The following is a 22,994-nucleotide window of genomic DNA, read 5'->3' on the forward strand; positions in this document are numbered from 1 at the left end:
CCGCCATCTCCAGTTGGCCTGCAGGAGTCTCACCTTCTGGCTCACTGATTGATTAATATTCCACCCGCCAGAACATTTCAGCAAGGTTCCTCTTTTAGAAGTGGAAAATTCTGACTTTATTGGAAAGTCAGTTATGTCAAATGTTTTGCTGGGGCACACAGATGAGAGGATGATTTGCTAAAGCAAGCATGTGAACGGACACATGATATTAAAAAAATATGACCAACAGGTGGTAGAAGATGCTTGATGACATTGGTACCTAGCTATTCCTTGCTGGTCATTGTTTGTCGTGACTTCATAGAAAGAAATGGTGTTCTGGAGGCTTCTTGGCACTTCTGTGGACTTGGGCCAATTGTCAGAGTGAAGTGGAAGTTTCTGGATATATCACCTGATACAGACTCACACGGAGTTTTGCTAAGACAGACTAGCATGGTGTGTTGCTAAGGAAGACTCATGTGGAGTTTTGCTGATTCATGTGGTGCTTTGCTGAGCTGTGGAAGGACACAGGATTCTTGGAGGGAATCTAATAGGATGCGATGGACAGCGACGGTGGGCTTGCACAGCTAGCTTTGCAACACCTCTTGGTCTCAAGTCTCTATTTTTCCTGATCTTCACTTTGTTGAGAGAGTCACAGCAGAGAATTTCTCCTGGTGTCCCTGCTGATCTTGGTCATCCTGCTGACTTGTACTGATTCAGGGAAGGTCTGGCCATTTCTGCTGGGTTGTGTCTTCGCTGCTGATTCCTGTTTGATATTGTGAAAACACAGAACTGGACTACTCGTATCCTCGCAATTGGAGTTTGAAACTGGACCAAAATGTTACTTCTAAACACCAATTCTTGAAAGGTGTTTGGATTAAGCTCCTGCCGCTGATCATGTGAACTGAACTGCTGATATCATGATAATGCAGATTGGGCTTGCTCCAAAGAATTATATCTAAACAGGTCCAGTTTTCTGATATCCTAATTACTTTTCTTTCCCACTACCTTTGATGGGTGGTGGACTAGAAGTTAAAGCATTTAAGAACCCTTATTATAAGTAGGTTTTGGAGCTGGAGAGATGGTTCAGCGGTCAACTGTCCTCTCAAAGGTCCTGAGTTCAAATCCCAGCAACCACATGGTAGCTCACATTCATCTGTAATGAGATCTGATGCCCTCTTCTGGGGTGTCTGAAGACAAGTACGGTGTACTTACATATAATCAATCAACCAATCAAAAATAAATAAGTCTTTACAAATGGGTTTTGAAAAATCAAAGCCTATATCTTTTGTTAAGTGTAACTGTTTCCCTGGCTCTGAGGAAGTGGCCACTGAGTGTCCAGCACCCTCTGTTGTCTTTGAGGTGGAAGGACCTCCAGTCACAGTCTTTAGGCTACAGCTGGCCCTCATCACCCGACCCATCCTCCTGCCATTGGAGCTGCTGTTCTGCAGTTCCCGAGGTCTCCTGGGCCATGGTGCCCCCTACCTGCCCTTTTCTCACCTTCCCTGCAGAGCTGCCTCTCCACAGAGCCTCCAGGCTCTTGAGGTTTTAGGTGCAGTCCCCTTAGGCCCTGCTGGGCTCCTGTGACCCTTCCTGCCCTCTCCTACCTCTCTCACTTTGGAGCTGCCCATAAATTCCACAGCTACTCCAGGCCCTCATGTCTTTTGAGACTCCATTCCCAAACCTGTCCTATGGACAAAATCCTCTATGAGAGCTTGGTTCTCATTCTACTTCTGGCTTCTACAAAAGTCCTGGTCCCAGGCACTGAGCCTCCTAAGCCTAGTCAGGCTAAGCTGATGGCTGCTGAGTTGTGGTGATGACCCACTGAGCAGCTGGGCCTCATTTTGTTCTCCCTGAGTCTGGGGGCGCCCATGGATACAGGCTGCAGTGGCACTCCCCTTCCCCTCCTCACCCTGAGGAGGAGAACCTTTCCTACCCTCTCACTCTCTTGGGATGTTTCTTAGAAACCTCCAACCTGTGCATCTGAAACCAAACCTAGGGAGCCCTAAATTTGTCTACCCGCCGAGTCAAAATTGGCCTCGATATCTCTTGGATAAACAATATGAAAGGCCACCCAATGGAACCCTTGATCCTAGTATTATTCAGGATTTTTACAAATAACTGGGAGTAATCATGGAAATAGATCAATTTCCCTATTCCCAATTTCTCTTTTCTCCAAGCCCTGTTTGCCTCTCCCACACTCATACAATGTAAACATCCTGTCTTCCATGTTACCATCCATGGCTCTGTAAGTTTGTTGCAGTTTGGGAGCCAGAAGCCAACCCAGCAGGAGGAGGAGAAAGCAGAGGAGCAGGCCAGCTGCAGCAGGAGCACTTCCAGTGCACACTCCTCCTGGCTGGTGAGTCCCTCAGCTCCCTCCTGCAGTGTCCTCTGTCTATAGTCAGACCTCACAATCCCCCTGTCTCCAGGCCTTCTGGGCTCTCATCTCACTGGATTCTGTTTTACAGGAATTGGCGTGTCTTTTGGGTATGAATGTCATTAGACTGTTTTATGCTGTCCCACTTCAGTTAAAAGCTGGCTCTGCAGTTGGGTCTGGCGTCCGGTCCTCTAGACCCAAGAATGCTTGTTTAAGGTGTAGATTGCTGTCTGTGTGCAGGTGAGGGCAGCTGAAAGGTAAGGGTAGAGCCTGTGATTGGGCAGTGGGAAAGTAGGCGGGTTGAGAGTTTTAGGGAGGGGACAGAGAGAGAGAAGAGACAGAGAAGAGGAGAGAAGATGGAACCTATAAGAGAGGAAGATGAACCTGATCCATATGACCTGAAAGAGACACAGGTAGCGATGGGCATCATGGAAGGACAATAGAGTGATGTAGGGTGTGTTTGCCCCATCGAGGTGTGCAGCTTGTGTTTATATCAATTGAGTTTTTAGTTCTTTGTGTGGGCATTTTGGGGGTTGAGAATTTACTGTTATAAAGCTGACTGATAAATTATCGGCCTCTGGAGTTTTCTTGATAGGGGCTCGGGGGTTTAGAGTCAGTCTTGCCAGACTAGCCACAGGGGACAGATGACTGGGAATGTGAGCGGTTCGGAGGCAAGCAAACCATGGGAAATTTGGCGGATGGGATGGCAAAGGGGGCAGGGAGACCACCTTGCTGGTGAGTAGCTGGCATTAGCATAGATTGTTTTTAATAACTACACACTACCTAAAGGTGTCCTCCAAAATCTCTGTCCCACATCAGATGAGCCACCTGACTGTGTGACAGAGAAAGAGAAGATACAATACAGGGACAGACTACTCACAGCAGGACTGCTGCTGCTCATCTCTGCTCTTTCGGTATTGGCTTAATTCTCTAAATTCGATGAAGTGTACGCTCAAAACCTGATAATATCTCTAAGGAAGACATTAACTTAAAATTTGTGACATCAGCACAGATAGTTAAAATCTACAGATAGAAATCTTATAGGAAACATGGCTCATTGTCATCTCAGCCACTGTCATGATATCACATCAGATGGAGACAGCCACATGGCTGACAGCCATCTTTGCTAGGGTTTGAAAGGATGGTCTTTGTCATGTGACCTCACCCCCACCTTGATTAAAAAGTGATTACATGGCAGAAACCAATCAAGGGAAAAAAAGATCCTCCTAGCTGTGATGCACAAACCGGACAATTTTTCGACTGTTTTCAGTCACACTAAGAACAACAATCCAGAGAACCCCCTCTTCCTCTTAAGCCTCTCTGCTTTCTCTCTGTCCTCAGCAACAGGCTGCCCATGGAATCAAGGCTGAGGCAGTCCCAGACCAGGACCCTAAATGGAGTCACAATACCCCAGGGGGCATCCTAGGTAGGAATCAATTTATAACTTGCCTCCTGGCCAATCTTCAGAAAGTTCCCCTTATGACTGTAAATTATGAAAAATCCCAAAAGGTCATCCATGATGAATATGAAAATCCATCACTATGCATAGCCTGCCTTCACGACGGCCCTCCTACATTACACTAACCTGGATCCTGAGACCCTGGGTGGAAACAACTGCTTGTGAGCTACTTTTTCCAGAGTCTCCCTGATATCAGGGCAAACTTGAACATCTATAGAAAGGACCCCTGACTCCTCAGGAGGTAATCAAGGTGCATCATGGAAGAGATAAAAAATAAAAGCCCCCAAACCAAAATACTTCATAATGGCTAAGGCCTCTCAGCTGGCCAGAGAAAAAACCCAGGAGCTCCCTGGCTCCCAGTGCCCGAGAACCTCCACATCCCTGTTTCAGATGGGGTCAGAAAGGTCATTAAACTGTGCAAATTCTCAAAAACCACCCAAACCATATCCAAGGTTCCATCAAAAAGACATTGGGGTGTTAACTGTCCCCATTCCCCCAGAAGCATGAAAATATCAATCCCTGACCACCCTTGAGCCAATATCCTTGGTCTGACCATGGACAACTGAGGAACCCCAGGCTCCCTTAACCTGACCACTGCCATCTCTGACATGGAGGCTTGGGCGATTATCACAATGTTACGGCATTCAGTCTCCTTCCTTCTGGACACTGGGGTCACATTCTCAATCCTGACAAAATTCTGGGGACCTACCTCTCCTTATAATTCCTCTTTTATCAGAGTAGGGGGACAGCCTTACCAGGCTCACCAAACCGCACAACTTAGCTGTATATTTAGGGATTTCCCTCTTACCCGTTCCTTCCTAGTGATACAACCTGACAGCACCAGCCTGTCCCATCCCCAGCTGGGAAGGGACCTCCTAGACAAAACGGGAGCTTCTGTTTCTTTTGCTCCCCACATCGGCTTGGCCCCAGGCTTTCCAGTCATTTGATGATGGATGGAGGGCTCCATCGCTGTGGGTGGAGCCAGCTCTGGGCTGGTCATGGATCTATAAGGAATCTGGCAGAGCAAGACATAAGCAAAAGCCAGTAAGCAGTGTTCCTCATGGTGTCTGCTTCAGTTTGAGGCTCAGGATCCTGCCTCAAGGTCCTCCCTGAATCCTTTTGATGGAGGGCTGTGGTGTGGAAGTGTAAGCCAGAACAAACCCTTCTTCCTCAAGTTGCTTTGGTCATGGTGTCTTATCACAACAATAGAAACCCGCACTAAGATGGAGGTGTGCATGGGGCTCACTCTGCTCCCTGCAGACACAACCCTCTCCCTATCCTTCCTTCCTGACCTTTCCCATTTGCTGTGCTGAGATGCCTTGAACTTTGGGTTTGAGGGAGTGTACTCTGCTTGTGGTCACATCCGGAGCACTCCTTGGGCAGACATGACACTGGTGGTCAAGTGACCAGAAAGGTCGCACATGCATCCTGCTAGGACTCAGTTGTTCTCCACCAGCACAAACATCACCGTGACTTCAATAAGTGAAATGTTAGTTCATCCAAGGCTCTGGGATCTCTTCAGCAGGGAGAAATGCCAGAGGGGAGGATGGTGGATATTCAGAAGGTTTTCACTGAACTGTGCTATGTAGCCTAGACTTTCCTAGAACTTGTGATGTCAGAGAAAGAGGTTTTTATAGGACTAAAGGGGGCAATGTTGAAGCAACATTGTTGTATCCTTTGTGAAGATGAGTCTCTGTCATACCTTGCCTACCTAAAGCATATTTTGAGTGGTAAAATAAAAAGCCTATGTCCTGTAGCAAAGGAAGGATTCTGGTCAGAGAGAGGAACTCTGGGAAGAGAGAAGCATGGGGGATTTGCCACCCAGACTTGGAGGAAGCAGGATGTGTGGAACTGAGGAGAGGTGACCAGTCACATGGCAGAACTTAGAATGGTATAAATGGATGACTGAGTTAGGAGAGAGCTGGGAACAGGCCTAGCATAAAGACCAGGCATTCATAATAAACGTAAGTCTGCTGTCATTATTCAGAGGAAGGGAGGGCCAGCAGGGATGTCCCACAGATGCAGCAGGAGCAGGAGCAGGAGCAAGCAGACAGAGATCAAGCCTTCCCTTCTTCCATGGCTTCCTGTAGGCTTCCAGCAGAAGGTGTGGCCAAGATTGGTGGTGGGGGGTAGGCAGGCATTCAGCCAAATATCCTGGATTACCTGTGTGTCTTCTTTTTTGTTTTTTTGGTTTTTTTTTTTGAGGGGGGGGTGTTTCGAGACAGCATTTCTCTGTGTAGCCCTGGCTGTCCTGGAACTCACTCTGTAAACCAGGCTGGCCTCGAACTCAGAAATCTGCCTGCCTCTGCCTCCCAAGTGCTGGGATTAAAGGTGTGTGCCACCACTACGTGGCACATGTGTGTCTTCTTACCTCAAAGAAAAGGATCAGAAATGGATCTTCCCACTTTGCATGAAGCAAAGATGCCTCACAGCTGTCGCCCTCCATTTTGGGGTTTTAGTTAATCCCACATGTAGTTGACACCAAAGAATCAACATCACAGTCCCTGTCAGAGTTCTGGAACTACTCTGTTTGGGGTTTTGCAGCTCTGACAGGGTTCTCACACTTCATATGAATGGTTCGTGGACACAGGTTCTGCTGAATCCTGGTGAGGCTGCTGGGCTGCTGTGGACACCTGCATAGGGAGGTGACAAGCGTTCACATCTGTGGTCACCCATATTTGTTGCTCTGTGTCCCATGTGACTTTGCAGGTGTCCCCACCCCAGTCTGCTCTCACTTCCAAGTTCAGTTACCTGTAGCTGTGATTTGAAAAGGTCAGGTAAAAAATGCATAGAATCAAAAAATCTATAAATTTAATATTTCCTGACACTACTCATCAGGGCTGAAATCTCACCTCACCAGTGTGTACTCTCTGGCATGAGGACCATCTTTCTTCCAGTGTCCACACTGCACAGGCCTGAGGAATTCTGGGGCCAACTCTATTATCAGATGCAGTGTCCCACACAGCTGTGACATTCGTGTCCCTCAGCTCATCAGCTCTTAAGTGTGAGTGAAGGTCAGAGAGGGAGGGAGAGGGTCACAGGTTACATAACTCCTACCACACTGTCATCATTAGTTTGTGTTATACTTGGTGACAGTTCCTCTCCTACTGTGATTTAGTCACTAAAGCAACTGTACTGTGGAAGTACAGACACAGGGAGGAGAGTGCAGTGTAGACAGGGGTCAATACTCTGCTGTACATGGTCTTCACAGGGGTCTCTGTTCAGTGGACAATGGGATCCACTGAATGACCCAGATCCACACGAACAATCTCAGGACTGGGAATGAAGATCCCTGCAAATAAAGCACAGCCATCTGGGGCTACAGAGGCTTCATCTGTGAGGAAACACGAGGAGTCTGAGTCTAGGCCAAGGTTGAGAGGAGAAATCCTGAGGGAACAGGCAAAGTCTCCTCTTTACAAATAAGAGTCTGCACTCAGCCACTGAAAGTGAACAAAGACTGATCTCTGTGCGGTCCGTGTGGGGCTCGCAGCCCAGCGCCTCTCCTACAGCACAGGGTTCAGGAAAAGTCTTGGTCTCCAGGCGGTGAGGTCAGGGTGGGGAAGCCCAGTGCTGGGGATTCCCCATCTCCTCAGTTTCACTTCTGCTTCTTTTTTTTTTATTCGATATATTTTTATTTACATTTCAAATGATTTCCCCTTTTCTAGCCCCCCACTCCCCGAAAGTCCGGTAAGCCCCCTTCTCTCCCCCTGTCCTCCCACCCACCCCTTCCCACTTCCCTGTTCTGGTTTTGCCGAATACTGCTTCACTGAGTCTTTCCAGAACAAGGGGCCACTCCTCCGTTCTTCTTGTACCTCATTTGATGTGTGGATTATGTTTTGGGTATTCCAGTTTTCTAGGTTAATATCCACTTATTAGTGAGTGCATACCATGATTCACCTTTTGACTCTGGGTTACCTCACTTAGTATGATGTTCTCTAGCCCCATCCATTTGCCTAAGAATTTCATGAATTCATTGTTTCTTATGGCTGAATAGTACTCCATTGTGTAGATATACCACATTTTTTGCATCCACTCTTCTGTTGAGGGATACCTGGGTTCTTTCCAACTTCTGACAATTATAAATAGGGCTGCTATGAACATAGTAGAGCATGTATCCTTATTACATGGTGGGGAATCCTCTGGGTATATGCCCAGGAGTGGTATAGCAGGATCTTCTGGAAGTGAGGTGCCCAGTTTTCTGAGGAACCGCCAGACTGATTTCCAGAGTGGTTGTACCAATTTGCAACCCCACCAGCAGTGGAGGAGTGTTCCTCTTTCTCCACACCCTCTCCAACACCTGCTGTCTCCTGAATTTTTAATCTTAGCCATTCTGACTGGTGTAAGGTGAAATCTCAGGGTTGTTTTGATTTGCATTTCCCTAATGACTAATGAAGTTGAGCATTTTTTAAGATGCTTCTCTGACATCCGAAGTTCTTCAGGTGAGAATTCTTTGTTTAACTCTGTACCCCACTTTTTAATAGGGTTGTTTGGTTTTCTGGAGTCTAACTTCTTGAGTTCTTTATATATATATTGGATATTAGCCCTCTATCTGATGTAGGATTTGTGAAGATCTTTTCCCAATTTGTTGGTTGCCGATTTGTCCTCTTGATGGTGTCCTTTGCCTTACAGAAACTCTGTAATTTTATGAGGTCCCATTTGTCAATTCTTGATCTTAGAGCATACGCTATTGGTGTTCTGTTCAGAAACTTTCTCCCTGTACCGATGTCCTCAAGGGTCTTCCCCAGTTTCTTTTCTATTAGCTTCAGAGTGTCTGGCTTTATGTGGAGGTCCTTGATCCATTTGGATTTGAGCTTAGTACAAGGAGACAAGGATGATCAATTCGCATTCTTCTGCATGCTGACCTCCAGTTGAACCAGCACCATTTGTTGAAAAGGCTATCTTTTTTCCATTGGATGTTTTCAGCCTCTTTGTCGAGGATCAAGTGGCCATAGGTGTGTGGGTTCATTTCTGGATCTTCAATCCTGTTCCATTGATCCTCCTGCCTGTCACTGTACCAATACCATGCAGTTTTTAACACTATTGCTCTGTAGTATTGCTTGAGGTCAGGGATACTGATTCCCCCAGACTTTCTTTTGTTGCTGAGAATAGTTTTACCTATCCTGGGTTTCTTGTTATTCCAGATGAATTTGATAATTGCTCTTTCTAACTCTGTGAAGAATTGAGTTGGGATTTTGATGGGTATTGCATTGAATCTGTATATTGCTTTTGGCAAAATGGCCATTTTAACTATATTGATTCTACTGATCCATGAGCATAGGAGGTTTTCCCATTTTTTGAGGTCTTCTTCCATTTCCTTCTTCAGAGTCTTGAAGTTCTTGTCATACAGATCTTTCACATGTTTGGTAAGAGTCACCCCAAGATACTTAATACTGTTTGTTGCTATTGTGAAGGGGGTCATTTCCCTAATTTCTTTCTCAGCCTGCTTATCCTTTGAGTATAGGAAGGCTACTGATTTGCTTGAGTTGATTTTATAACCTGCCACTTTGCTGAAGTTGTTTAACAGCTGTAGGAGCTCTCTAGTGGAGTTTTTTGGGTCACTTAGGTAGACTATCATGTCATCTGCAAATAATGATAGTTTGACTTCTTCCTTTCCAATTTGTATCCCTTTGACCTCCTTATATTGTCGAATTGCCCTAGCTAGTACCTCAAGTACAATATTGAAAAGATAAGGAGAAAGGGGGCAGCCCTGTCTAGTCCCTGATTTTAGTGGGATTGCTTCAAGTTTCTCTCCATTTAGTTTGATGCTGGCTACCGGTTTGCTGTATATTGCTTTAACGATGTTTAGGTATGGGCCTTGAATTCCTGTTCTTTCCAAGACTTTAAGCATGAAAGGATGCTGAATTTTGTCAAATGCTTTTTCAGCATCCAATGAAATGACCATGTGGTTTTTTTTCTTTGAGTTTGTTTATGTAGTGGATTGCATTGATGGATTTCCATGTATTGAAACAACCCTGCATTCCCGGGATAAAGCCTACTTGATCATGGTGGATGATCGTTTTGATGTGTTCTTGGATTCGGTTGACAAGAATTTTATTGAGTATTTTTGCATCGATGTTCATAAGGGAAACTGGTCTGAAGTTCTCTTTCTTCGTTGGATCTTTGTGTGGTTTTGGTATCAGCGTAATTGTGGCTTCGTAGAAGGAATTGGGTAGTGCTCCTTCTGTTTCTATTTTGTGGAATAGTTTGAAGAGTATTGGTGTTAACTCTTCTTTGAAGGTCTGATAGAATTCTGCACTGAAACCATCTGATCCTGTGCTTTTTTTGGTTGGAAGACTTTCTATGACTCCTTCTATTTCTTTAGGAATTATGGGACTGTTTAGATGATCTATTTGGTCCTGATTTAATTTTGGTATTTGGTATCTGTCCAGGAAATCCAGGACACAATGAGAAGACCAAACCGAAGGATTATAGGCATAGATGAGAGTGAAGATTTACAACTTAAAGGGCCATCAAATATCTTCAATAAAATTATGGAAGAAAACTTCCCTAACCTAAAGAGAGAGATGCCTATGAATATACAAGAAGCCTACAGAACTCCAAACAGACTGGACCGGAACAGAAATACTTCCCGTCAAATAATAATCAAAACACCAAATGTACTAAACAAAGAAAGAATATTAAAGGCAGTAAGAGAAAAAGGCCAAGTAACATATAAAGGAAGACCTATCAGAATCACAGCAGACTTTTCACCTGAGACTATGAAGGCTAGAAGGTCCTGGGCAGGTCTCATGCAGACTCTAATAGAACACAAATGCCAGCCAAAACTACTATATCCAGCAAAACTCTCAATCACTGTAGATGGAGAAACTAAGATATTCCATGACAAAACCAAGTTTACCCAATATCTATCCACAAACCCAGCCCTACAAAGGATAATAGGAGGAAAACACCAATACAAGGAGGGAAACTTCACCCTGGAAAAAGCAAGATAGTAACCTTTCATCAAACCCAAAAGAAGTTAACCAATCAAATTTAAAAAATAACGTCAAAAATGACAGGAAGTAACAATCACTATTCCTTAATATCCCTTAACATCAATGGACTTAATGCCCCAATAAAAAGACATAGACTAACTGACTGGATACGTAAACAGGACCCTACATTTTGCTGCTTACAGGAAACACACCTCAGGGTCAAAGACAAACACTACCTTAGAGTAAAAGTTTGGAAGACAATTTTACAAGCAAATGGTCTCAGGAAACAAGCTGGAGTAGCCATTTTAATATCAGATAAAATTGACTTTCAACCCAAAGTCATCAAAAGAGACTCTGAGGGACACTTCTTGCTGGTCAAAGGAAAAATACAACAAGAAGAACTCTCAGTCCTGAACATCTATGCTCCAAATGCAAGGGAACCCTCTTTCGTAAAAGAAACTTTATTAAAGCTCAAAGCACACATTGCACCTAACACAATCATTGTGGGTGACTTCAACACTGCACTTTCCTCAATGGACCGATCAGGTAAACAGAAACTAAACAGGGACACAATGAAAGTAATTGAAGCTTTGGACCAATTAGACTTAACAGATATATATAGAACATTCTATTCTAAAGCAAAAGAATATACCTTTTTCTCAGCACCTCATGGTACCTTCTCCAAAATCGACTATATAATTGGTCACAAGACAGACCTCAACAAATATAAGAAGGTTGAACTAATCCCATGCCTCCTATCAGATCACTATGGAGTAAAAGTGGTCTTCAATAGCAACAAAAACAACCGAAAACCCACATACACGTGGAAACTGAACAATACTCTACTCAATGATACCTTGGTCAAGGAAGAAATAAAGAAATTAAAGACTTTTTAGAACACAATGAAAATGAAGACACAACATACCCAAATCTATGGGACACAATGAAAGCAGTGCTAAGAGGAAAACTCATAGCCCTGAGTGCCTCCAAAAAGAAAATGGAGAGAGCATACATTACCAGCTTAATGACACACCTGAAAGCCCTGGAACAAAAAGAAGCTATTTCACCCAGGAGGAGTAGAAGGCAGGAAATCATCAAACTCAGGGCCGAAATCAGTCAAGTAGAAACAAAGAGAACCATACAAAGAATCAACAAAACCAGGAGCTGGTTCTTTGAGAAAATCAACAAGATAGATAAACCCTTAGCCAGACTGACCAAAGGGCACAGAGAAAGTATCCAAATTAACAAACTTAGAAATGAAAAGGGAGATATAACAACGGAAACTGAGGAAATCCAAAAAATCATCAGATCCTACTACAAGAGCCAGTATTCAACACAACTGGAGAATCTGGAGGAAATGGACAATTTCCTTCACTTCTGCTTCTAACCTGGGTCAGGTCCTTCTGCCCGGACACTGATGACGCAATGGTAGGTCTCATCCCCATTGGGTGACGAGATCCCTGGGAACCAACCAGCGTGGCTGGTTATAAAGTCCACGCAGCCCGGGTTCCCAGATGGGGGCGATGGCTTCGTGCACACTGCTCCTGCTGCTGGCGGCCGCCCTGGCCCCAACCCAGACCCGCGCGGGTGAGTGCGGGGTCGGGAGGGAAACGGCCTCTGCGGGGAGGGGCGGGGTCGGCACCGGGGAAGCCGCGATCGCCCCCCACAGTCGCCCACCGGACCCTCCACCCGCGTCCCGAGCCCCGCTCCCTGCTCCCCTCACGGCCCGCGCACCCGCCCAGGATTTCGGGAGGAGGTCGGGGTCTCAATGCGCGCCGCCCCCAGGCTCACACTCGCTGCGGTATTTCGAGACCGCCGTGTCCCGGCCCGGCCTCGGGAAACCCCGGTACATCTCTGTCGGCTATTTGGACGACACGCAGTTCGTGCGCTTCCACAGCGACGCGGAAAATCCGAGATTCGAGCCACGGGCACCGTGGATGGAGCAGGAGGGGCCGGAGTATTGGGAGCAGGAGACACAGAGAGCCAAGGGCCGTGTGCAGTGGTACGGAGTCAACCTGAGGAACCTGTGCAGCTACTACAACCAGAGCGAGGCCGGTGAGTGACCCCGGGTCGGAGGTCATGACCCCTCCACGTCCCGACACAGGGGCCGGAGACGTCCCGGGTCCCAAGTCCGAGGTTCGGGAGCGGAACCGACCCGGGACCGGTTTCCCTTTCAGTTTGGAGGAGTCCGCGGGTGGGGCCGGGGCGGGGCTGACCGCGGGGTCCTGCAGGCTCTCACACAATCCAGGGGATGTCTGGCTGTGACATGGGGTCGGACGGCAGCCTCCTCCGCGGGTACCAGCAGTTCGCCTATGATGGCCGCGATTACATCGCCCTGAACGATGACCTGAAAACGTGGACAGCGGTGGACCTGGCGGCGCAGATCACCCGACGCAAGTGGGAGCAGGCTGGTGCTGCAGACATAGACAGGGCCTATCTGGAGGGCGAGTGCCTGGAGTCGCTCCGCAGATACCTGGAGCTCGGGAAGGAGACGCTGCTGCGCACAGGTGCAGGGGCCGCGGGCAGCTCCTCCCTCTGCCCTCGGGCTGGGGCTCAGTCCTGGGGAAGAAGAAACCCTCAGCTGGGGCGATGCCCCTGTCTCAGAGGGGAGACAGTGTCCCTGGGTCTCCTGATCCTCATCACAGTGACTGCACTGCCTCTCCCAGGGCTCAGCCTCCTCCCTGGACAGTGCCCAGGCAGTGTCAGGAGGGAAGGAGAGAATTTCCTCACATAATAACAGCAGGGGCTTCCTGCTGTCAGCCATGGCCTCTCCCAGGCCGGGTTCTCTGCCCACACCCACTGTCTGTGGACACTCACTCCTGTCATGCTGACAGGAGCCTGCTTTACCTGATGGGAGACATGGGCTCACCTACACTAGGCTGTTTCTAGAACTTCACAAAGAATACATCCTTGCAGATCCCTCCCTGTCTGTGAGCTTTGCATCCCTTCCACAACCCAATTCATTCTATTCCTACAGTGGTGAGTGGTCACAGGAGCCCTTATGGGGGACCCTGGAGAAATATAAGTCGTGCAATTTCTTTCTTTCCTTTTTTCTTTCTTTTTTTCGGTTTTTGATTTTTGGTCTTTGGTTTTCGGTTTTTTCTAGACAGGGTTTCTCTTTGTAGCCCTGACAGTTCTGGAACTCTGTAGATCAAACTGGCCTGTAACTCAGAAATCCACCTGCCTCTGCCTCCCAAGTGCTGGGATTAAAGATGTGCACCACCACTGCCTGTTTTTTTTTTTTTTTCTTTTCTTTTCTTTTTCTTATTTCTTACTTTCTTCTTTACTTTTTTTTTTTTTGAAGGCATTATTTTGTTTCTACTTAGGTTTTGTCTGCATGGAGAGATTCTATTTCTCCAAGCCCTCCTATTAGCATTTGTATCAATCTCCACAGGTGCCAGGGGAGACTGCTAACTTGGATAATTAGACAAATTAAATCAGGGTTCCCATTAAAGGAGAGATTCTTGTGAACTTAGACTGTTTCCAGTCAGAACTAAACATCCAGAGCCTCCTGTTTGTCCTCTGTCCCACAAGTTACAGTGCACCACCCCAGTGAATCAGGAATTGGACTCTGAGAGACAGGGAATACTGCAATCTAGAGCTGGAGTGAGAGGGAAGATCCTCACACCATGTGAGCCCGCTGTGTTCAGTGAGTGCTGCACTGGGGTCCACAGCACACTCCAGGGATCCTGTGTGACACACCTGTACCTTGTCCCCCAGAGGCAGGAGCTGGGAGTCCTTTTCTCTGGCTGAGTGTGAGAGGTTCACCACATTTCTGCTACACACTGTGTGATGGCTGCTCACTTGGACTGACAGTTCTGCTGGTCAGCAAGATGGCCACAGGGTTGAGTCTCAGTGGTGGCACCCTTCCAGTGGCATATGGCCTATAGAGCAGCATATAAGGATGACCATGTCAGGCCAGGCGGTGGTGGCCCACTCCTTTAATCCCAGCACTTGGGAGGCAGAGGCAGGCAGATTTCTAAATTCGAAGCCAACCTGTTCTACAGAGTGAGTTCCAGGACAGCCAGGGCTACATAGAGAAACCCTGTCTTGAAAGAAAACAAAACAAAACAAAAACCAAATAACAACAACAAAAGGATAACCATGTTGACCCACTGGCTCATGTGGATTCCCTCTTAGCTTCTGAGTCCCCCAGGAACATGTGCAGTTCTGTGCTCAGGGGACCAGCTCTGCCTGCAGGTCACTAGTGCGATGAGAGTTGATGTGTCAAACAGACATATAGTTCAGTATTATCATTGATTTCACTGTGTCTTGTGTAGATTTCAGTTTGTTTTATTGTGTGATTTCCTAAATCTTGCACACAGATCCCCCAAAGGCACATGTGACCCATCACCCCAGACCTGAAGGTGATGTCACCCTGAGGTGCTGGGCCCTGGGCTTCTACCCTGCTGACATCACCCTGACCTGGCAGTTGAATGGGGAGGAGCTGACCCAGGACATGGAGCTTGTGGAGACCAGGCCTGCAGGGGATGGAACCTTCCAGAAGTGGGCATCTGTAGTGGTGCCTTTTGGGGAGGAGCAGAATTACACATGTCATGTGCACCATGAGGGGCTGTCTGAGCCCCTCACCCTGAAATGGGGTAAGGAGGGTGTGGGTGCAGAGCTGGGGTCAGGGAAAGCTGGAGCCTTCTGCAGACCCTGAGCAGGTCAGGGCTGAGAGCTGGGGTCATGACCTTCACCTTCATTTCCTGTGTCTGTCCTTCCCAGAGCCTCCTCCATCCACCAACTCCAATATGGTGATCATTGCTGTTCTGGCTGTCCTTGGAGCTGTGGCCATCATCGGAGCTGTGGTGGCTTTTGTGATGAAAATAAGGAGAAACACAGGTAGGACAGAGCAGGATCTGGGTTTCCTCTCAGCCTCCTTCTGAAGTGTGCTCTGCTCACTAATGGAAATTACAGCCACACCTCACATTGCTCCTGTCTCCACCTGGGTCTGCTGTCAGTTCTGGGAACTTCCTAGTGTCAAGATCTTCCTTGAACTCTCACAGCTTTCCTTCTCACAGGTGGACAAGGAGGAGACTATGCTCCAGCTCCAGGTTAGTGTGGGGGACAGGATTGTCCTGGGGACATTGGAGTGAAGCTAGGGATGTTGGGAGCTCTGGGAATCCATAATAGCTCCTCCAGAGACATCTTCTGGGAGCTTGAGTTGTGCCGTAATATGAATACATACATGTACATATACATTTGTTTTGTTGTACCCTAGGCAGGGACGGCTCCCAGAGCTCTGATATGTCTCTCCCAGATTGTAAAGGTAACACTCTAGGATCTGATTGAGGAGAGGTAATGTGGACATGATTAGGTTTCAGGGACTCCCAGAATCCTCTGTGAACTGTGGGTTGTTGGGATGTTGACTTCACAGTGATGGTTCATGACTCTCATTCTCTAGCAGGAAGACAGCTGCCTGGAGTGGACTGAGTGACAGACAGTGTGTTCAGGTCTCTCCTGTGACATCCAGAGCCCTCAATTCTCTTTAGACAACAGTGTCTGATGTTGCCTGTGAGCCTCGGGGCTCAATGTGAAGAACTGTGGAGCCCAGCCTGCCCTGCACACAAGACCCTGTCCCTGCACTGCCCTGTGTTCCCTTCCACAGCCAACCTTCCTGGTCCAGCCACACACTGGGGGACATCTGCATCCTGTCAGCTCCATGCTGCCCTGAGCTGCAGCTCCTCACTTCCACACCGAGAATGAGAATCTGAATATGAACTTGATTGTTCACATCTTGGCCCTGAGGTTTGATTGCTTCTTAATTTCATGGATTGGGAATTCATAGAATTTTTTTTTTAAGAAATAATGACATATGTGTAATCTTCCAGAATCTGTGTCCCTATGCTGTGTGTATCTGGTGGGAGACAGTGAGGCTGTGGGAACTGAGTGTGAACAGAGCTGTGCCGAGTCGGGCTCAGTCAGTTATTATCTGTGATGGGGTCACTCCGTGGCTGGGTCACTCCAGGCTCTGCTGTCTCCATCACTGTAAGCACATGCTGAGAGTCTGTCATCACACGGACACAGGGAAGGACAGAGCCTTGTCCTGTCCTCAGGATTGTGAGCCCCAAGAGCTAAAGCTCAGAGACTCAAGTGGGGATCCTTCAGTGTGCTGGGTGGGTGCACAAGAAAAGTCACACTACATTTCCTCCCACCTATTTGTTTTAGCTACAAATGATGCCGTCCTGAAGCTGCCCTGTCCTATGTTACTGTGGTGATTTCTGCTCCTTTCTTCCAGTGTCTTTTCCAGGGTTCTCAGGTATAGGATGTGATTTTCTGTTGAACTCTCAAGAACACATCTACAGCTGAGATAATTGGCTTAGATTTTTCAAAACCTATTTTTAATAATGGTTCTCAAGTGCTTAACCTTCCTGCTATCTGTCACCCACCAGAAGCAATGGAAAAGAAAGGATATGAGGATACAGGGAAGTGCACCTGTTTAGAAATGGTTTTTGGGGTAAATCAGATCCACATTGTCAGGTTATCTGCAGTTCAGTTTACAAGAATCAGCAAGGGCAGCTTGATGCAGAGGAAGCTGGGAGGCTCAGCTGTTTGCTGTTTAGAAAGAGTTCCATGGAACAATTTCAATCTCCAATTGTCAGGATACCAGCAGTCCAGGTCTGTAGTGTCAGGATAGCAAACAGGAATCATCAGATGTGGCACAACCCAGCAGAAACAGCCAGGCCTCCGCTGAATCAGCCTGAGTCAGCAGGAGACACCAGGAGAAGTTCTCTGCTGTGCCTCTCTCAACAGAGTGAAGACCAGCGAAGACATGACACTGACAAAGCATTGCGAAGCCAGCTCTGCAAGACCACCATCACTTACACTGCGTCCTATTATACTCTCCCCAGACACCATGTGTTCTCACAGGACTATTTCCTCCCATGAATCTTGCCTCAGCAAAACACCACGTGAGTCTGTACCAGCTGACATATCCAGAAACTTTGCTTCACTCTGCCAATTGGCGCCCTGCAAAAAGCATCAAGAAGCTGCCAGAACATCACCAGAATATTTTTGATGCATTTGTCTCTATGGAGTCATGAGAAACAATGACCAATAAACACTGGTAAGGCTTAGGGGCTGGAGAGATGGCTCAGTGGTTAAGAGCACTGACTGCTCTTCCAAAGGTCCTGAGTTCAATTCCCAGTAACCACATGGTGGCTCACAACCATCTGTACTGAGATCTGACTCCCTCTTCTGGACTGTCTGAAGACAACTACAGTATACTCACATATAATAAATAAGTAAATTGTTAAAAGAAAAAAGAAAAGAAATAAACTTTAAAAAAAAAATAAGGCTTACCAATACTATGGAGCCTCATCTACTGTCTGTTGGGTTTTATTTACATTCCCCTTAAATATCGAATGTCTATTTTATATAGCCTTTCATATGTTTACTTTAGCAAAAACAACCTTTCATCTGTGTCTGTTTCAGTAAAACATCATTTGATACAACTGACTTTCCACAGAAAACAGAAGTTTTCATTTCAAGAACAGTGATGTTTCCCTCTCCTGAAATTTGGGTACGGCTTCCTGAACCATTTACACTCCTGGACTATCCTATCTTTTAGCAGCTTGTGTTCCAGAGTTAACTCCCTGAAATCTCTTCATCTCCACTGCCTGCTCTGTGGACTTGTGGCTTGCAGCCCTGACTTGGGCATTGTCTTAGGGTTTCTACTCCTGCACAAACATCATGACCAAGAAGCAAGTTGGGGAGGAAAGGGTTTATTCAGCTTACAGTTCTGCATTGCTGTTCATCACAAAAAAGAAGTCAGGACTGGAATTCAAGCAGGTCAGGAAGCAGGAGCTGATGCAGAAGCCATGGAGGGATGTTCCTTACTGGCTTGCTTCCCCTGGCTTGCTCAGCCTGCTCTCTTATAGAACCCAAGACTACCAGCCCAGAGATGGCACTACCCACAAGGGGTCCAAGCCCCTTGATCACTAATTGAGAAAATGCTCCATAGCTGGGTCTCATGGAGGCACTTCCCCAACTGAAGCTCTTTTCTCTGTGATAACTTCAACCTGTGTCAAGTTGACATGCAAAACCAGCATGATGGATGGACAAAAGCACACAAAAACAGGCATGGTGGATGCTGTATTCAGCATAGTCTGCCTTAAAGTCCTGTTCATAGGCCTGTTGTTGCTCTGCACTGTGGACGGCTCTGTATTGCAGGAGACCAAAGTCCCACTCATAGGCTGTACCATTTAAATGAAGTTAGGCTTATAGCCCTAAAGACACAGGAGGCAAAAACTGAGGTAAAACCCTGTCAACGAACCTTTATTTTCTTAACTATATAGGAGATGCCTATTACAAGCCTGATTCTGCAACTAAATGCCAGCTCTTTAGAAATCTCTATCTGTGTCATTCTTCGGAGCAGGTCTACATTTCCCTTGAGCTCCTCCAAAGCCAAGATGGCTCCTCAGCTCTCTTTCCTAGATTTCTGCTTTAACTGTGTCCTGCCAGTTGCTTCTGTTGTTCCTGTAAACCCAAAGAGAAAATCCCCATCACCCCGGATGGGATGCTCTTTCCATAGAGGCTCTTCCAAGCTGAGACACACACACACACACACACACACACACAGAGAGAGAGAGAGAGAGAGAGAGAGAGAGAGAGAGAGAGAGAGAGAGAGAGAGCTCTTCCCCCAAAGGCCCAATTGCTTGTATATATATAATCTAGCTCGTCCCACACACCTTGCCAGGCTGAGCCACCTTGCTGTTGCTGTCATGGGGTTTTTCTCCTCCAGGACTGCTAACTTTTTTTTCATCCCCCTTTTCCCTGGCATCAGGCCCATGGGCTAGAGTGGGAAGTGCTTCCCGGATGCAGCTAGTTTTTGCTAAGGCTCCATTTCTCTGGTGCTGCTGGGGACTGGAGGGGACTGGAGATGTGTTGTCACCATGGACAACTCCTGTGAGGCCTGCAGGCTGAGGAGATGTAGTGGAGCCTCCATTTTAACAGGACCTGCCATTTTGGACAGCTCCTGTGGGGCATTTACTGAGGTGGCCCATAGGCTGGAGCAGGAAGGAAGGACCTGCTCCACTTTGAGGGATTTACTGTTAGAGACTACAAATAAGCCAGGATAAACTCTTTCTTCATAAGCTGTGCCTTGTCAGATATTAAGCCACAGGGATGGAAAAGGAAACTGTATTGGTTACTTTTCTGTTGCTGTGATAAAACATCATGTCCAAGGAAACTTATAGAAGGTTTCTCTGGGGATTAGGGTCCCAAAGAGTTAAGAGTCCATCACCATCATGACAACAAACACCAGGCATGGCAGCAGGAACAGCTGAGAGCTCACACCTCCAACCACACCCCCCAGTGACATAGTTCCTCCAGCATGGCCACCCCTCCTAAGCCTCCCCAAACAGCACCAACTGGGAACTAAGTATTCAAGTGACCAAGACTATGGGGGTCATCTTGTTCACAGGACCACAGTAACTAATACAGTGACACCCAAGCTCTCAGGGCAAATATAGGATCTTCCAGATGTAGTGCCAGTGAAATGGTAGGGATCCCCCAAAAGCAGACAGGAGCTGATCCGATGTAATCACAGTAGGACCTGTTTATTTGAGCTAGCTCAGTTCAGAGGGCTGCATCAATCAGGACCGTTTTGGTGATGAGGAGACAGGCAAGGTTTTATAGTGAGCAGCAAGCAGGGGTGAGTGTGCAAGCCTCTAACTGGGAAGTTACTGTGGCCTTAAACATAATTGGGCAGTGGTGGTGTAAGACCCCCCAAAAGCGAGGGTGCCCCAGCACCCCACGCCTTGGAAGGCGACACCCAAATCACTCGCGAGAAATGGACTCAATGCAATAACATGAGGATTTCTTTATTCCAGAATTCTGGGTTCCATAGCCGTATACCGCGCAGGGTTAGAGGACTATGGACCACGAGTGCCGAATTGTGACAGTTTTTATAAGTTTACGACAAAGCCCGCGAATCACAAACCAATCATTTCTTAGCATGGAGAGCCCATGAAATGCGAACCAATCGATTTGTACCACTCCATAGTTTTTAGGCCAATCAGTTTAAATTATCGGAGCCTGCACTCAGTGGACCAATTAGTTTCCTATTTTCTTGAATGTCTATAGCTGCATGAACTCCTGCATAGGGGTAATGGCATAAGCAGTTTACAGAAGCAAGATAAGCTTAGCCCATTTCTAGTTACCTTATGGGGCCAGGCTCACCTATTCAAGGCTTTTCTGCTAGCTCTAAACAAAGGGTGGGCTCTGGAATGTGACCTTTTACCTAGTTTCTAACAAAGCGAGATAGCATTTTAAACTTCTAACTTCTTGGGTTCATTAGAGTTAGGCTGTATTATTTTCTATCCTCTCAGTGGCATACAACTTTAATCCCAGCATTTGGGAGACAGAGGCTTAACAGATTTCTGAGTTCGAGGCCAGCCTGGTCTACAGAGTGAGTTCCAGGAAAGCCAGAGCTACACAGAGAAACCCTGTCTCAAAAAAAAAAAAAAAAAAAAAAAAATAAAAGGCATGTGAACATAATTGGATGGCGCTGGGAGTCATATCATAAACTTAATTTCTGCTACCCTCTGCATTGGTGGTTGCTAGACTGAGGATGGGCTTATAACCTGGGGATGCAGTTTTGTTGGGGCTTGTAACCTGGAGACACAGATCCTGTTGGGGATTAGCCTAGACACTGGAGCTAGGCTCATGTTTTGTTGAGAGGTAACTTGGAAACTAATGCCAGGTACCAGCCTGTTAGTTTGCCTGAGTTGAAGTTCTATAAAATGGATTCTTAATTTAAAAGGTTTGGCCTCTCACAGGTGCAGCTGACTGACACTGCCACAGAAGGAACCTGGGCAAGAAGGCCTGGTTCTCCAGAGTCACCCAAGGCAATGCTGGTGCCCATCTGGCCAGGAAATGCCTTTTCTAATGTCATGGTGGGCAAGTCCTGTATGTGCCGAGTCCAGGAATGAAGCAACTTTCCAAAGGAAATGTTCAGACACAAGGATCTCCAAGGGGCCATCGAGATGGCTCAGCGTGTGAGGGTCTTGTCACCAAGCTTGGCACCCTGAGTTTGATCCACAGAAGCCACGTGGTGAATGGAGAGACCTGACTCCTGTAAGTTATCCTCTGAGCCTCACACGGGAATCATGTTATGCACATCCCTGCACATGATTATTAAATCAGTGCAATAAAAAAGAAAAATTGGGGCTGGAGAGATGTCTCAGTGATTAAGAGCACTGACTATTCTGAAGGTCCTGAGTTCAAATCCCAGCATCCACATGGTGGCTCACAACCATCTGTAATGAGATCTAATGTTCTTTTCTGGAGTGTCTGAAGACAGCTACAGTGTACTTACATATAATAATAAATAAATCTTAAAAAAAAAAAGAAAAGAAAAACTGGTTTCATGTTGAAGGATATGGAAACAGGTATGTATAAGGACACATATGTATAAGTTGTGTCCAATTTTCCTCCAGACTTTCTACTGGGGAAGTTTTCCTGTGTCTAAAACCCACATTGTGATGAGAGGCTACCAGGATTGAAGGGCAACCCATGCAAGGATGATCACAGAGATTTTAAACTACTTTACGTGTTACGTATTTATACTATTGCTTTATGTGTATGGTGTGTGAATGAGGGCACTCCCCAGCTGTGGTGTGTGTGTTGGGAACAGAGGGAGTCAGAAGACAATCTTGGGGACACAGTTCTCTTTTTCCATGTGGGTTCTGGGGGACTGACACCAGGTGGTCAGACCTCATGGCAATCACCTCTACCTGAGTCACCTCACCATCCAACACCCTGTTTTTGGAAGTGTTGAGAAATCAAACCTGGGGCCTGTGTTGTACAAGGTGGGCACACTTGTCACTGAGCCACATTCCCAATGCTTGAAAACCTGTCAGCAGACAGTGTTTTCTGTTATTTCAAAGGCCCGTACTAAAGCTTTGGGATAAAGATGGAATTAGAGACTACCTTTTAAAAACAGATTTGGGTGACATACAAGAAGCACTTTGGCAACAGAGTTAGGTGATCTGAAGATCTAAATCTAGGAGAACCAGGTCTGAATGGAAATTTCTGGCTTCTTTGGAGACCCTGTTGTGTCGTGTGATGTTTTTCTGGAATCTGTCTACTGGGAGGATGATTTTGCTGAAGCAGACACGTGGTGTTATTCTGGAAGCTTCCTGGAAAAGGGGCGAGTGATGTTTTGCTAGAGCTTGAGAGACGTCCTCTTGAGAGAACACCTGGTGTTTGGAAAGGGTGTGAATATAACCCAACAGACCTC

At 46.7% G+C, this 22,994-nt stretch overlaps 1 protein-coding gene across 17 annotated transcripts in view; it reads left to right on the forward strand.

Moving 5' to 3' along the window:
• The window catches only part of LOC127669619 (H-2 class I histocompatibility antigen, D-B alpha chain-like), a 450,763-nt gene that overhangs the window by 105,618 nt on the left and 322,151 nt on the right, over positions 1 to 22,994 (forward strand). For 3 of the 17 annotated variants that reach the window (XM_052163737.1, XM_052163735.1, XM_052163716.1), the window contains exons 1-7: positions 12,233 to 12,334; positions 12,533 to 12,802; positions 12,979 to 13,254; positions 15,073 to 15,348; positions 15,476 to 15,592; positions 15,757 to 15,804; positions 15,972 to 16,019. In XM_052163737.1, the coding sequence (XP_052019697.1) occupies positions 12,262 to 12,334; positions 12,533 to 12,802; positions 12,979 to 13,254; positions 15,073 to 15,348; positions 15,476 to 15,592; positions 15,757 to 15,804; positions 15,972 to 16,019 (1,108 nt within the window). In that variant the 5' untranslated portion in view covers positions 12,233 to 12,261. Of the gene's footprint in view, positions 12,335 to 12,532; positions 12,803 to 12,978; positions 13,255 to 15,072; positions 15,349 to 15,475; positions 15,593 to 15,756; positions 15,805 to 15,971; positions 16,049 to 16,154; positions 16,491 to 22,994 lie in introns of those variants that run through there. The other 14 variants (XM_052163751.1, XM_052163750.1, XM_052163756.1 and 11 more) reach the window with 12 other exon arrangements.

This window comes from Apodemus sylvaticus, chromosome 19 (genome assembly GCF_947179515.1).
Source record: "Apodemus sylvaticus chromosome 19, mApoSyl1.1, whole genome shotgun sequence".
Taxonomy (NCBI): Eukaryota; Metazoa; Chordata; class Mammalia; order Rodentia; family Muridae; genus Apodemus; species Apodemus sylvaticus.